A 17,142-nucleotide genomic window follows, 5' to 3' on the forward strand; every position below is an offset into this window, starting at 1 on the left:
GCTCCATGTACAGTATTTTCATTCCAACCTCTTGTATTAATTTGCTGCAGTTACAGATTAGACTTATTTTATTGTCGTTGCACAAAGACACATCGCTTTGGCCACTGGAGAGGACGGGTGGAATCAGAGAGGATCTGGTTTACTCTGGCTAAGCAGCGTCTGTGTGCAATGTTCTGGGTAGGGGGGAGTGGAGTCCCAATGATCCTCTCCACTTTTCTTCCCACTTTTTGCAGACAAAATACTATATATATATATATATATATATATATATATATATATATATATATATATGTGTGTGTGTGTCTGTGTGTGTGTGTGTGTGTATACACCCTTCACCTCCCCTTCAGGAAGTATCAAGTTATGTTCGTTTCTGCTTGTTTGTACATCAACCATTACACCAGAACACTGATCTTCAAATCCAGACCAGGAGGTCCGGTTCCCTGTAGCTTTTAGATGCGTCTCTGCTTCAACACACCTGAGTCAAATAATGAGGTCATTAGCAGGACCCTGCAGAGCCTGACTGGATGCTGAGATGAAGACTGCTGTTGTAGAACATGCAGCTTTGTTATTTCTCTCTAAGGTTCTCAGGGGGAAAATGAATCATAAATAATCCGTTCCACATCTTCCACTCTTGGAAAAAAAAGCTTCTTCCGAAACACCCGAAGAAGCAGATGCATTTGAACCGATAAGTGATCTTTATATAATGTGTTTGTGATCAGCAAAGTAAATAGTTTGATAAGCAGCTATAAATAAGAATCCGAATGTGTCTCATGGCTTGTTCTTTCAACTTAAAAAAAAAAAAACCTCTAACCACAGAGACCCATTGCAACATCTGCTGTGTAGAGGCAGAGTTTTTATCACACTGAATGAGAAGTTTGTCACCAACATCCTGTGTTGTAGTACTTGAGAGCGGTCCTGGTATTCAGAACACTTTTTGATGGTCTCGTCTGCTTTGGGCTCTGGGGCAACGAGCCCCCTAAGTGGAACTGATATATTTCTGTTGTTTTCTTTGTTTTTAGTAATGATTTCTATGTGATTATATTAACAAAACACCCCATTTAATTATAAAGTAGTTACATTTTATTTTGCAATAATATATTTTTGATCATATAGAAATCATTCTTTATATGGGCAAAAAGAAAAAAACAACAATTTGCTCTTGGGGTCCGCCTGGTGGCCGGGGTAGGTCACGAGCTGCCCTGCAATGTGCAGCGCGCGCGCCCGAAGCACCGGTGGAGGAGAAGTAAACAAAACAACAAAAGAGGACTTATCCTTCAGGGACAGAGAGAAGAGGAAGAGGAAGAATAGAAGAGACAAGATCAAGGTATGTTTGCATGCGTCTGGGTAATGTAATGTTTATCAAAAAGATTTATGGAGCTGTTGATGGAAAGTTAGCTTAATAGCGACCTTAACCAGTCCAGTTATGTTAAGGTACATTTATGTTAGCGTCTTTGTATTTGTGTAACTAACTTTAAATGAGTTGATTTTCGACGTGTCCCCATATATTTCGGAGGCTTTTGGCTTCAAAACAGTGTGTTTGACAAGAAACATCTCAATGTTTGACAATGTCTAGCAAAATGTACCATGTAAAGCTAAGAAGACTCGGGCCCTGCAGGCTGCTTAAGCTATTGCTGATGAGGCAGATGATTTGCAGGTGTGTGTAGCGGCTCCTCAGGTCCACCTCGGGTGAACACTAACCTCGTTACTCCCTCTGGTGGTTGACTGTGAGAACTGCACAATACCCACACAGAACTCAAGCCCCAGCTTCCCAGCAAAAACACTGAGCTCCTTTAAATCAAGGCTAAAAGCCCCATCTGTTTAGAGTTGCCTTTGATTAATAACCTTTCAATATATATGAATATATTTCATATATATTTGATTTTGATGCCATTTAACAAAATTTTATGTTTACTGTTTCGTAACTCGTTACTGTTCTTTGTTTTTGCGGTGTAAAGCATTTTGAACTACCTTGTTGCTGAAATGTGCTGTACAAATACACTTCATTTGATCTGACTTTGCCTTTTCCCTCCTGGAGAAATTCCAGATGTTCATATGGGCAACGGAGAATATAACAGCTCCATCTTTGTTGCTTCAATTTTTTTTTTAAAAGTGCATCATTTTATTTTAAATAACTAGTCCGTAAATTGGTTTCTACTATGCATTTGGCCCACGTGCAGAGTCACTGATGATTAATGTGGAACGGAGCCCAAACTGATGGAGACGAAGAACAATAGTCTGCCGGAGAAGGGTGGGGTAGGGAGTGATTGGGTTCCAGAGTTTGAGTTGGTGTTGATCCAGAGTTGTGTAAAGCTGGGAGCCAGAGATCTGTGGAGCTGTCTGGTGGAGGCTGCTGTATGGTAATACTGTTGGAGGGCGGGCAGGTTACTCAGCACAGACTTGTTGGAAGAGGAACAAGACGTTCATAACATTTGAACCAGAGAACATCCGAGTTCTATATACTAATTGTCTTTAGAACACGAGGAGAAACCAAGGCAGCACAGGAAGAAAAATTCAGTAGTGATGAGAAGTGCTGAGGCTTCAGAGCGTGGGTCGAGTAATCCAGGAGGATTTTTATGAAGCGTGTATCGAGGCATGTAATGATGGAGCAGCTTGTGACGTTTGAAGTCACGGAAGTGGGCCGTACCACGTGACTGATCCAGGAACTGATTCATCGTCAGTTTGCTTGCGGATCGAAATAAAAGGGAAAACACTGATGTTTCACTCGTCACATTTCCTTGTTTTAAGATTTTATTGATTGTGCAATTTTTCTGATGGAAAAAAGATGCGTCACAAAATATTACAAATTATTGGAATTTTCCCTTGTCTGGCAACATTTTGTTTCACACAGCAAATAGTTTCCCACAGCAATATTAAACCATCACCAGCATCCACTGTGTTGGTTAAAAAATCCTGTGTTCTACTTTCACATTTTTTAAAAGTATAAGTATCGTGTCCAAATGAACTTTAATGATATAAATCCTCACCTGTGCTGATGCATTATTGAGCTCTACAGAAAGGCACTAACCAGGTCAGCCAAGTTCAGCCAAGTCATTTTTGGATGCCAAGGTGAGACAGAAAACAGTCACTGGAATATTTGGAAAGTCACTAAATGTTTTAGCCGAGGGGTGCAAAAAGTTGGTACTTGAGGGCCAGCATCCTGCACGTTTTAATTCTCTCCCTGCTGGTAGTAACAACCTTTTCAGCAAGTCAGCGTTCTTCTTAGGCCTTCTAATGAGCCATCATTTGATCCAGGTGCGTTAAACCAGGGAGAGACTAAAACATGCAGGATGCCGGCCCTGCAGGACCCACTTTGGGCACCCCTGTTTTAGCCCAACTTCTATAAGCCAGCCATGTGTTTCTTGCTTCATCCTTGCTCTGTCAGCATGAGTATTTTCTGTAGCAGACAGAATCATCTCATAACAGAGAAATCACATAAATCCAAGCAAAGTTGAATTTTTTATTTTTAAGTAAATAATGTAAATTTGTCCCTAGTGACATAGTTTGGTAAGAGTAACAAGTCAATCACAACTATCTCCCCCATTTGTTTCCAGTTTTCTTTCATCTGAACAGATTAAGACTATAATCAGAATTTATGTATCAGAAAAATAAACATCATTTACTTATTATTGTAAGGCTTCAAGTTGTTTTCACTTTGCCTATTTTACATATATTGTCCACTTGATGTCGCAGCAGATCAAATGAAGCACCGTGATGCACCAGATCATGAGTCCAACAATTGGCTGGAATGCCTCAGGGCTTCAGGAAGCTTCATCTCACCATCACTAGAATCCAGAGCGCTGCATAGAACGCCTTTATAGGAGATCATAGATTAAGTCACAAAAAAATCCAAAAAGCTCAGGGAACATAAAAAGACCAAACACTGAGAGGCCCAGATGTAAAGCTAAGACTCAGGCATCAGAGGACTGGCAATTTGGCTCCTTTTCAGCTCTGGCTGATTCAGCAGAGAATTTGCAGGTGCATGTAATTAGCTCAGCAGGTTCTCCGTGAAGCAGCGACCTCCTGGCTCCCTCTGGTGGATGGCTGTAGGAACTGAACAAACACCCACCCAGAAGCCAAACCTCAGCTGTCCAACAGTTTGGTTGGGTAAAACCATCTATTAGTTAAACTGAAAAACTTTGGATGGACACAGATGTCCATCCAATCAGGTGAATATCAGGTTTTCCTGATATATTTAATAAACATAAAAACTGAACAATAAATACATGCAAAGAACATCATATTTCTGGAGCACTGTCTTTTTAAAGAAATCTTATAGAAAAGTCTAACATTAGCAAAAAGAGTCATTGTATGCAATATTATAATGCATATAAAAGGAATCCACTAGTCCGTCAACACCTAATATAGGCACTGTTTGTTCATACAGCAAAAATCAGTGATTCAGTTATTGAAGCTGGTTGTCATCATTTTCTGGGTGGAAGGATCTCGGACTGAAGAGTTGTTTTCTGATCGAGACTTGCATGATAAAGCCACTGACCACAGGAAGATAAATAGACCTGAACAGACAAAAGAACCAGTAAATCATTCAGGTGAATCAACCTGTCAGTGGATACCAACATTTAGTGTCGCATATACTGACTGACCTTGCAGAGAGTTAAAGATGGTGAACAAGTAGATTCCAGGTAAGTTAACATAGGTGAGGATGGCTAGTCCCCATGGTAACCCCAGTACACAGCTGAGGCCGAGAACTGTGGCGCCGTCCTTCCATAACCTGGACTCTTTCTCCTTGCTCATCTTCTTCCAGTCGCTGGACTCGCGGTCTCCTCTGCCACGTCGTAACTCCCGCATTTTAAACACCACCAGCAACAGCATGCAGGAATTATACAGAACCACCAGGCAAAGAAAAGCCACAGTGATGTACGTGACCAACTTTGTCTGTGGGATGTCACTGTTCATCCAGCATCTGTTCAAGAAGTAACAAAACAGAGACTTTTGTCGTTTGGGAGTTTCATTGACTGACTCAGCTGCACATGTGAACTCATGGAAATGTCTTACATTTCTGATGTTTGGTCGTTGGAATCCCTCGATTTCAGAGTGTATCTGCCATAGACATGTAAAGGCCCACAAATTGATACAACAAGGGTAGGAAAACCTGAGGAGAAAGCAAGAGGAAGGACAAACCGCAGCTATATCATTAGAATCAAGATCAAAAACAAAACCAAACATAGTGTTACATGCTCACACTTTGATTCCACCTCCTGATTGTTTATTTTTGTTTTTATTGTTGGCACCTTTGACGGTTCACTGGTGGGGGTGGGGCACAGTCAGCCAAGGTGTTTTAGCTGGGCTGGTGGCGCACCTGAGGGGGATGAGTGATGGTGGCCTGTAAGAAGCTGCCGCAGCAGCGGAGTTTTAGGCTAAGAAAAATTGATTAAAAATACGGTGCGGGAAGGCTGTGGATGGAAAAGGAGTACCTTCACCTCAGGACGGATCCACCCAGAGGGGAGCGTCGGAAGTTTTGACCAGGATGAAGTTTGTTTTTGTTTGTTTGGATTTGTTTTGGGAAAACCGGCTGGACGCTAAAGAATTTTAGCACCGGGGAGTTACACGCCTGCCAAGATCAACCACCGACGAAATCACCAGAGGTGCGTTTTTTAGGAAAAGAGAAAAAACTATATATTTAAAGATAAAGAAAAAAAAACTATTAAACGGAGCGGCTGATGAATGAGGGAATGAATAAACTGCAAATCGCCCTTCTCAATGGATGCCAGCTAGTCAAGGAATATGATCTACTGATCGGACATCTAAGGTAAGCCCCCGCCACAGTGTGTGTTCCGTCAGGTGCCCAGTTTTGTTTCTCTTTACTTTGTTCCTTTTTGTGTAAATCATTATCGCACTTATTGTTGCAGCCCCTTCTCTCCCGTAATCGGTATAAAAAAATAAGAACGAGCCAGGGTGAGGGTAGCGGGACGTAACAATAGTCACTGTTTAGAGATTTATGCAAACAGTGACTACACAAATTTGTTAATTGTTTGGAGCAATTAGCTTCTTGCTCCCAACCAGAGTCCCAAACTCACCCCATCCCACCAGGCAGAGTTTGAGCAGGTATCTTCTGACGTAGATGTTAAAGACTCGGATGAGGAGAAGGTAAAGGTGGAATCCTTCCACAGCCACCCAGGTGAAGGTGGCCAGCAGAGACCAGTGCAGGAAGAGGCCCAGACCTCCACAAACCCAGCTGTACTTGTTCTCATCTGGCAGAAAAGACCAGAAACTGCCACTCAGGAAGCCGAGGTGGAGGCACAACAACGCCCCTGTTAGCTGCATGTGGATGCTGAGGGCCTTTTCCGAACGTCGTCGACTAAAGGAGACAAGACAGAAATGAATTGTTTGCTTTTTAATTTTAAAGGATATTTTTGGCTCTAGTGGCCTTTATTTGCTAATGACTAAACAGAAAAGTGGGTTGTGATAAAGGGGTAAGACATGCAGCCTGTGATGGCTGTGACTGAGGCCTCCATACATGGAGGCTTTATCTGTGCACCCAGAGATGTGTTGTTAGTTTTATAATGCAGATGCAAAATTTTTGCTGACTCTGACATTTCCTACATGACTACAGTTCACCTCGATGTCTTGCTGTGCAATGCAACAAATCAAATGATTGGAGTTGGTCCATCGCACAATTCAGGCAGTAAACCTTTAAAGTTTAATTTAGAACATCCTTTGAAGAGTTTTCTGAACCAAACACCACAGTAACCTGCAGCAATTGGCTGGGTCAGAACTGATTACTTATTTTCCATGTATTCCACTGTTTTGGACCCAAAGATGTTGTGAATCTTCTTGTGAGTCTCCATGACTCCCTCAGTTTCTCTGAACTCCTGCCATATTTCTGTTGCCACTCAAACTAAACAAAAAATGAGACCAGAGTCATTTGAGGAGTTTTTGTTTTGTTCCAGCTGTAGGTGGCTGCTTCTGTGGTGATTTAAAGAAATAGTTCTAGAGTTCTTTAGTAATTTTCTTTTGAACTATTATTAGTTTATCTACAGTAGATTTTTCTCTTGGTGCCTTTAGTTAGTCCAAGTCTTTATGGACCTGGAGGCTGAGGCTAACAGGTAATTCAACAAATACCAGGGCTAAAGCAATCTCAAAACATTAGGTTTGTGTGAATGTTACTTTGACTTGTTAAACTGGTGTGATGTTGACATTTGGTGCTCAGTTCCAAATAAGATGATTATTATTTACCAAGGAAATTGTGAAAGGAAACTGTTCAATATGACTCATCTTCCTGTGAGAAATAGGTTTTGAGAACAGAGTGTAAATTACTTCGGTGCTGTGAGAATGACCCACTGACAGGTAAGGTCCAAAAATATTAGACAGTTTAAATTTAAGTATATTTTTTTGATTTTTACACTGCCTAACTCTTCTATCAGTCAAATCCTGTAACGGTGTCACATTAGGTCTACTGTGTCTTTCTTCAAGTGTGAGATCCCTCTTATGATTCAAAGACTCCATAAAGATATGAGAAAAACTCAGTCAGAACCTCATCATTGTGTGTGACAAACTTCTTATATAATACATTAATAACTGCCTCTACACAACAGATGTTGCAATGGGTGTTACAATCTGTGCTTAGTGTTTGTTTTTCTAAGCTGAAAGAACATATCGTAAGACATGTGGTTTCTCATCCATTGCTGCTAGTTGAACGATTTCCCTAGCTTACATTGATCTGAACAACATAAAATTGTATAACGATCACATACCTGATCAAATGCGTGTGCTTTTTCAGATAGTTCAGCAGAAGCTTTTTTTCTGATATTGGAAGGTGTAGAACTGATTATTTATCATTTATTTCCCAAAAAAATCTTTAGAGATAAAGAAGAAGCAGGTTTTCTTAGATTTGTCTTTAGTTACTATCATAGTATTTTTCAGCCACTGATGGGTAATACTAAAAGTTCATTTGATCAGAGCATCGTCCTCCATGTGTTTGCTAAGTCCCCGAAATGGTTTGTAGCAAATCCCAAACATACCATTTCTTCAAACCATGGCTTTTCCCCCCAAGCTCTCCATACCATTTGTGAAATACCTGGTTAAATGCCCCCACATACCCAGGTGCATTTCACTCTGCAGAGGTCAATGCTTACTTCAGGCAAATTCAATACAGACATCCACCAGGCATGGAAGTGCAAAGGAAAATCACAAACGCAACCACATTCGCATGCTCTGTGTCACACAGGAAACTCCTTAGTGGGAAACAGTGTTCACACTAATAAGTGTGCAATAGCTGCCCTATTACAGAATAATGTTCCGTTGGCACCACAAGAGACTGAATGACCAACAGCAGCAGAAAAGCAGATGAAGTGTCTTCCCCAAGGACACAACAAGTGTGAATATGTCCTTCAGAATCTTCGTAACTATTTTGGTGGTGTGTTCAGGGACACTGTCCATTTAAAAAACCCATATGTGCCTAGACTTTGAGTTTCTGAGACCTTGCTTCAATATTTCCACAGAATGTTTTTGTGATTCCACACTTCGGAAAGTTCAGTCAGAGTATTTGCAAACTGTAATCTGCCTGTCTGAGTATTTTTTTATATATTTTTTGAGTAATGGCTTCTATTTTGCAATGTGGCCTTGCAGCTTTTTTCAGCACAGGATATGTGTCTCTCTGGGTGCCAACGCTATGATCTTCAACCAGTCTCTACACCAGTGGTCCCCAAACTACGGCCCGCGGGCCAGATGCGGCCCGCCTCCACATTTGGTCCGGCCCCCTGAACGATACCAGAGTATTTTCATATATGTGCATTTTTGTTTGATAAGTTGGACTTTTGCAATAAAATAAATGTTCCTTAGTAATGAACTTTATTTATTATTAACTACTAGTTAGTAACTATTTTATACATGCATATAATTGACCCTAACCCTTTTTTTTATGTAGAGAACCCAGTGTTATTTGGTTATTATTTATTTCATAAATAGAGTTATTTCCTGACTTTTGTTCTCTGAAGAATCCAGAAAAGGTTATTTGATTGTGCTTTCTGAAAAACAATACATTTTTATGTTTAGCACTCTTACAATCGTCACACTTTTTCTGTTACAAATTGACCCCGGCCCCCCATCAGAGAAGGGACAAGTTATGTGGCCCTCACAGGAGAAAGTTTGGGGACCCCTGCTCTACACCTTGCTTGTTTTGTGGTTGAGTTGAACACTCACACCACAACCCTACCCTGTTCCATCCTATCCTATCCTATCTGGGTCACAGGATTCATAACAGAACACTATGATGACAGAGGGACTTCATGACATTTATACTTGTGCATAAACGGTTGTGGTATGTGACACTTCTACCCATGAAAAACCACTTGTTCACAATTCTCAGAGTCAGCCTTATTATTACCCAGTTTGTGCAACACAAAGAATTTGACCTCGGTTCCACATTACTCTCAATTTAGACACTTTAAATATTAAATATAAGAAAGGTAATACGGTGTTTCTTTGTAAATATATATGAAGCAGGGGTTGTGTTAATGGAATATTCTCCATCCTTGTTCTTTTTAATGCTGACAGAAAAAACCTGAAGGTCATCTGTCATTTTATTACATACCTGACCACTTGGTGCAGATGCATCAACATTTTCAACTTTACGTACAGTTTACATTGTGTAGGTGACTAAATAAATCAATAATAAAAAAAAATTTCTGAGTATCTTCTCTGACCTGGACACTTAACTAAATGCATCTCGCCATCCGGGAGCTGACCTTTGAAGATTTGTAGACATGACTTTGTCTGGTGCAGGAGGTTCTGCTGAAGTGAGGGATTTCAGAATAACTAAAACTCCTTGTTCAGAATCTTTTTGTCTTCTGATGTCTTTAGTTGGAGAAATTATTCTCCGATTTGAAAACTTTGGCTAAAGTGGCCCTTGTAATTCTAGTCTTCAGTGCGGCAGCAGAGCAGGACTTCAGCTTCAGATCAACATCAAAACATTTATACGCTTGATTACACATAAGCAGGTACAAAATTTAGGTTGGTGTGTGTTCAGGTCACAGCAGGGGAATCATTCATAATTTAATCCTTTAATTTCATTGTTCATATGCAGTTACTGGGGCCACAGCTGGTTGTCACTGTGGAAAAGAATCTACATGTCTTCATCTGCTTGATTTGGATTCTCTGTTCAGTTTGTTGAATAAAGAAACCCATTGAAAGTGAAATGCAACTGAATATTTCATTATTATTAGCCTTAAAATACAAACTATGTCAATCCCATTAATAAAAAAAGGTTCAAGTTAAAGTGAAAACTTACTGCAGACCAACATAGATGAACAGGCTGATGAAAGCAAAGAAGGCAGAGAGCGCCGATCCAACGTAGGTGATGAAGCTGAGAGCCTTAACATGATCTTCATCCACCTTCAAATCTGGATTCTATACAGGGAAAAAATAAGGTTTAACTGAAATGCATTTTATATCAATCATCAGGAGACATTTTGTTTGCTGTTTATGTCTTTCACCTCTGAGATGCTAAGCTATTCACAGCCAAATCTGATCAGTGTGTGTAACTAATGTAGAAACTACAGCAAATGTTTCTCATAGATTTGGGGCAGAATGTAAATGCAAAGGGATTTTTCCAAATATGTGTTTGTTAACAATTTGAAAACCATCTATGATATTCCTGCCACGCAACAATTATGCACTATTTTGTGTTTTGGCCTGGTGTGAAAGAATTCCCCCAAAATATTTAAGTTTTAGGTTAACATGACAAAATGCTACATGGACTAGATTATGGACTAGAGGCTGCACAGTGGCGCAGTTGGTAGAGCTGTTGCCTTGCAGCAAAAAGGTCCTGGGTTGAATTCCCGACCTGGGGTCTTTCTGCACGAAGTTTGCATGTTCTCCCTGTGCATGTGTGGGTTCCCACAGTCCAAAACCATGACTGTTAGGTTAATTGGTCTCTCTAAATTCTCCCTAGGAGTGAGTGTGTGTTGCCCTGCGACAGACTGGCGACCTAGTGGGGTGACCTCGCCTCTCGCTCGGAACGATAGCTGGAGATGGGCACCAGCACCCCTCCCAGCCCCACTAGAGACCAGAGTGTTAGAAAATGAATGGATGGACTAGATTATGGGGCAGAAAAACACGATTTACCACAAGCACAGCAAAAAAGCTCAGATGGTTGCAGCTGCAGATAAATTCATCTTCGGTTTTAGTGGTAGAACAGCCTTCACTGTTCCACTCTAATGAAAGAAGAAAAACAAACATGTAAATCCTGACTTGATGCTTTCATTTAAGAATAGTTAAAGTGTTTTCATCCATATCACACCTGTTTCATCCTCCTTCCAAAACACACATGTTCCACTGTTCTCCTGAAACATAGGAAGGGAATCAAAATGAAGGATAATTCTTGTTTTTTAAGTGTTTATCATTGTATTTATTTAGTTACCTTCTCATTGTGTTTGAAGATTAACTGGATGGGCTCAATAAGATTGCTGACTGGCTGGCTTCCAGCTTTCACAAACAGGACCAGCCCTCTTAAAACAGTTCCCTCTACTCTGACAGTCGGCTGGGGAATTATGCTTCTTCCTCTGCTCCGAGGAGTTCGCTGCAATGAGGAGACAGAATTGGCCTCTCTTTTAAAACTAGTGTTCTTCTAGAAACACATCCTCTACTGTCTCCATTGTGTACTATAAAAAAATTCATAATGGAAATTAATGCAAATGAGCCCGAAGGGAAGAACCATCTGATACATTCACAATGACACGCTAGCTTAAGCTGGAAGTCCAGCTAAATGAATAAAGGGCGTTACGCTTGTTTGTTCAGAGAATCACACCTGAAATAATGTGCTGTTGATCACCGAGGCAACCACCTGGACGGTTTCCTCCGACGGCGTTCTTCTGATTCTCTGAAGAGCTGACGATGGGATTCGGACTTCGTGATTGGATGTGGGGCCTAACTCAGCCTTCAAACCAGAAGGATTTTACTCAGTTAAAACCAGTTATGTTTCACAACATGTCCTCTGAATATAATCTAATGATTTACTATGATCTAGTTCAATTAAACTGTGAACACACTTTATAAACATAAACACAGGACACACATTAATCCTGTAAATGTCAAAAGATTAATTTAGTTTATTAATTCAATTCAACGAGAGAAACTATATTTTAAAGAGTCAACACGGTTATACAGTTGAAACCAAATGATTTACACCGAATAAAAAGATACACATTTTTGTCTGTGAACTCTGTCCAATGCTAACACTCTTGTTTTAGGTCAGTCAGAATTACCAAAATTATATAGCCAGAGGCGGTCCTAGCCTGTTTGGTGCCCTGAGCGAACCACCTGTTCTGTGACCCCCCCGCCTCCCTTGCTGGCGGTTGGGGGTGTTGGTGTGATGGTGATCTGTGTCTGTGTCCAATTTGCATCTCTTTATTTTAAGGTTATTTTATACACACATTTCCCTGAGCTCCATTTTCTATACTTCAGCCTCTAATAACTGAAAAATGAATTCTTTAAAATGTTCATGCATTCCAGTGTCTTCAAATAAACATATTCATAACATCCAAATCTGTCGTATCTTTTACTACATTCTCTCCAACAGAGCTTTAATATCAAACATTGACTATATAAGAGATTAGACTACTCTGCAGACAGTTTAAATTACAGTAGACTCAGACTATACTCAATATTAACAAGTTACTAAATTGTAATGTTTAAGGACTTCAGCACTTAAATCTTGGTTTTATTTTCACTCAGAGAAAAAACAAATTGATCTGCAAACCTTAACTTGAACAATTAACGTTAAACAAGTGAGCGTTGAGGAAATGAATGAATAGTTTTTATTTTAAAGAAGTTAAAAAATAATTCCCTGACATAATTCTCATAGGGGTTTTTAGGACATGGAAATAATTTTGCTTTCTAACTGACCTAAAACAAAAGAATCAAGGAGTGACTTGAGTTAACTTCAGACAGAGAGACGAAAATGTCTACATGGCTTTTTTTAGTGTATGTAAATGTCTGGTCTCTACTGCAGTGAAAAGGTCATTTTATAGAAATCGTGTACACAGAGTAACATATTTCAAGCTTTTATTTATTTAAAATAAAAAATGTGTTTCTATGCTCTCATTACTTGGTTGCATGAATTACTGCATCAATGTGCCTTGGCATAGAGGCGATCAACCTGTGGCTTTCTGCAGGCTGGTATGATGCTTTCAGGTCATCTGCCTTGTTGGGTTTAGTGTCTCCTATTCCCCTTCTGCCAATAGATTTTCTATAGGGTCAAAGGTCAGGGGAGTTTGCTGACCAATGAAGAACAGAAACACCATGGTTACTGAACCAACTTTAGGTACATTTGGCAGTGTGGGCAGGAGCCAAGTCCTGCTGGAAGATAAAATCGGCATCTCCATCCGGATTGTCAGCAGAAGGAAGCATGAAAAGCTCGAACACTTCCTGGTACATGACTGCATTGACTGTGGACTCAAATCCAGAAATGACATGGTAACATGGATTCTCTGCCTCTTCAGGTTTCCTCCAGTCTCTGAGACCAAATGAAATGCAGAATTTACTTTCATCTGAAAACAGAACTCTGACCCGTTGCTCAACTGTCCAGCTCCTTTTCTCCTCAGCCCAGGTTGAAGAGGAAAGGAGCTGAACGTGTCAAGCCCATTCATTGAGGCTTGACGCAATGAATGGGACATTTTCAGTCCATGTTTAGTATTTGTCTGTGTGATGGCTCTTCTGAATTTCACTTGACAATTCTCTCAAGGCTGCGGCCCTCCCTGTTGTTGGTGTAGTTTTTTTATACCATGCTTTTTTGTTCCACTCATTTTTCTGTTAGTATTCTTGGCTAAAAAACTCTGAATAATCAACTTCTTCAGCAATAACCTTTTGTGACTTCCCTTCCTTGTGAAGGCTGTCTGTCTGTCTGTCTGGATTTTAGGGTTGTGAGCCTAAGGTATTCCTTTTTTGGTAAATTAGTGGTTTGTAAAGCAGAATTTTGTTTTGTTTTTTTCTTATTTGCAATGTTTATTTACCAAGATAAAGTTAATCTTAATCTGAATAATGATCAAAATCACAAGTAAAAAAGACATTGAATACATCACTGCGTGTGATTATTTTATATAATATGTGAGTTGAATTTTTGAGGTAACTGGCATGAAATATTGCACTTTTACACAACATTTTAATTTTATTTAGATATACTAGTATGTGTCTTTTTATTTGGTGTATGTAAAATTCTGGTTTCAGCTGTATGTTGTTTTTTTCATGCATATTCTGTTCATGTTGATGATTATGACTTACATCTCATGGAAACCCATCGTTCAGTTTCTCAGAACATCAGACATTTGCAGAAATGTTGTGGCCTTCATAATCATGAGGAAGACCTCAGACTGGACACTTTGAGTAGACGGTCACTGACACCAACCACAAAGACAAAAGGCCACAGCTGAACAAGCTCTGTCTCCTTCCATGTTAATGGAAAAGAAAAAAAGGTTCACAAGGAAAGAAGGAAACAGGAGTTTGGCAAAGACTCACAAAACATTGAGTGATGCTGGAGTCAGGAGTTTAGAAGTCACCTCACACACTGATTTATCCAAGACATTTGCTACAACATTCAGTTTGTTAAACACCTGGGCTAGAGACAACATTTATACCTCTGATGAGAAGAACAAAGAACTGGACTGTTGCTCGGTGGTCCAAACTCCTCTTTTCATGTGAAAGTAAAGTTTTCTATGAGGAAATCTGGGATGACTGTCACAAATAGGGGTGTGGCGTCTTCGTCGTCTGATGGTGGTGGTCCACTGACTCTGATCAAGTTCAAAGTCGTCTGCCAGGAAATTTTAGAGCATTCCTTGCTTCTCTGTGCTGACAAGGTGAATGGAGATACTGATTTCCTTTTTCAGCAGGACTACCAACTGTACCAAAGAACCATTATGGTGACCAGAATGCTGGCCTTACCAGAGCCCCATGGAGAGTGTAAGGGGTTCTGTCAAGAGGACGATGAGACTCTGGACCCAATAATGAAGATGAGTTGAAAACAACATGGGCTTCCTTAACACCTCAGCAGAACCAGAGGTTGATCACTTCCATGTAATGCTTGGAACTCAACCTATAGTAGGTGTATATACTGTATGGTACAATCACATACTCTGAGGTTGGCCACCAGTAAAACCAATAATCAAACCAACCAATAAAAGCCAATAAAAATAACTTTTTTATTGGTTTGAGTTATCTGAAACACTGGGGGGGGGTTTGTTAGTTGTAAGCCCTAATCATCAAAATGAACTGAAATAAATGCTTACAATGTGTCACTTTCTTAAAAAAACAAAACAAACAAGAAACACCAATCAGTTCTCGTGTTGATGCTTCCCAGATAAAAAGTTTTACCTCAGATCACCTCACCTGAACTGATGGGTTCAGGTCGACATTTACAAACCCAGAGGCTCGACGCAGTGGTCTGCACTCCGTAATATTATCGTCATAGCACCTACCAGGAGACGTTTCAAAAAAGGCACATATTTACAACAATATTGAAGGAATACGGGAGATGTTTTGCAAATGTGACTTTTTTGAGCTCTACATCATGTTATAATGTTATTTCCCTAATCAAAAATATATACCTTAATTATTTCATGCATGTTCAAACCATTTGGGGTTGCCTGAACACCTGCTCATACAACACACAGCCTCTTTACCTAAAACTCAGCCCCTCCCCCAAACAGCTCCATCAGACTAGCCGTAGCAACAATTAGCAAACACCCGGTGGAAATGCACATCTGCTGAGCTCAGTATAAGAGCTACTTCTCAGTGAAACAATGGTAAAAAATAGTGGAACTATGTGATGACTTCCTGAAGGCGGAGTGTTGGAAAGAGCTGGATTTTCTTAAAGAGACAGAAGCCCAAATTCAAGGCACTAAATTACAAATAAAAATTTCTTTTAAGTCATATTTGATGTATTAAGCATTTTATAACAACTGAAGGTAGCATGGTTACTTGACTGTGCTATAACATTATTCTATGTGGCTGGAAAATACATAATACTACTCTTTAAAGAGACAGAGCGCAATTTCAAGGCATCAAATTGCCAAGTAATTTTGTTTTTAAGTTATGTTTGATGTGTACAACATTTTATAACTAAAGGTAACATAGTTACTTGATTAGGCTATGAAATGGAAAATACATAACATCCCCCATTTAATTTACTAAAGACAAAAGGAAGAAACTGTTAGGAAGCAAGAACAGGAGCTTAAAATCAACCCCATAAGCAAGGCATCAGCAGCATCATTTACCTGGTCCACCTTTCAGGTTCTTCGTCTTGGCACTTTTTAATAACATCCAGAGGATTACAGCCTGTAAAATGGACACAGAACATGAAGAAGTCAGAACTGTTCGTGGCAAACAAAAATGACAACTGAATAAGCCAGAAGTACGAGAAAAACCTGACTAGCAATTTGAATACAGCCTGGATGGATACATTAACAACTGAATTGATGTTCAAACTACAAAACCCCAGAATACTCACCTGCTGTGGTTGTAGGGAAGCAAAGTGTTAGGAGATAAAGAATAATCCACTTCATGTTGGACTTTCTCAAACAGATACTGATCACAGACCGAGGCGCCGCGTTGCTCTGGTGGTTGAGGGTTGCTTGTTGCAGCAAACAGAGAGTTTCACATCTGGTTTGATCACATGCTGAGAGAGAGAGAGGTGGCGGAGAGGAGGAAGTGATTCGTAATAGTCATGTTCTTTGAGTAAACTAATAATGTAGTTAGAAGAAGGAGAAGTATTCGTTCTTTTTATTAACATAACGACAAAAACAAAGCAGTGGTTTGCCAAGGAGCTCTGAGATTGATCAAATAAATTTTCAGAGAAATGATACAATTTTAATTCTGATGAAATCCCCAAGCTTAGTTTATTTATAGGAAAAGAAAAAGGAAAAAAAAGCCAAAGATTATGCAAATGTTGCCAGAAGCAAGAACCAAGTCATGCTGGTGAGGAAATGCTGAGAAGAAGCAAAACTGAGACGTGGGATGGATAACAGAGTTTAAATTTAGTGGTTTTGCTTGTGTAAACAGGGAGCGAAAACACTTGAAGTTAAAAAATATATTGAGTTATACACTTTAATAGCCAATATTAAAGTGTAACTGATGTTACCAAAGGTTACACTCAGCTGCTGAACTATCAGGTTTTTGTGATGTAACAAAACAACA

At 39.8% G+C, this 17,142-nt stretch overlaps 1 protein-coding gene across 1 annotated transcript; it reads right to left on the reverse strand.

The window, feature by feature from the left end:
• Positions 1-3,443: 3,443 nt before the first annotated feature.
• LOC106700047 (adhesion G protein-coupled receptor G3-like) lies at positions 3,444-16,580 on the reverse strand. The gene is made up of 12 exons (XM_023332655.1): positions 16,457-16,580; positions 16,224-16,284; positions 15,337-15,421; positions 11,765-11,893; positions 11,378-11,536; positions 11,258-11,300; positions 11,083-11,171; positions 10,247-10,365; positions 6,036-6,316; positions 5,014-5,110; positions 4,602-4,921; positions 3,444-4,514 (listed from the first exon to the last, which is right to left on the reverse strand). Exons 1-12 carry the CDS (start codon positions 16,509-16,511, stop codon positions 4,399-4,401), a joined length of 1,554 nt encoding a protein of 517 aa, XP_023188423.1. The 5' UTR covers positions 16,512-16,580; the 3' UTR covers positions 3,444-4,398.
• Between the last annotated feature and the right edge of the window lie 562 nt (positions 16,581-17,142).

The sequence above is a fragment of the Xiphophorus maculatus genome, chromosome 4 (assembly GCF_002775205.1).
Source record: "Xiphophorus maculatus strain JP 163 A chromosome 4, X_maculatus-5.0-male, whole genome shotgun sequence".
Classification (NCBI taxonomy): Eukaryota; Metazoa; Chordata; class Actinopteri; order Cyprinodontiformes; family Poeciliidae; genus Xiphophorus; species Xiphophorus maculatus.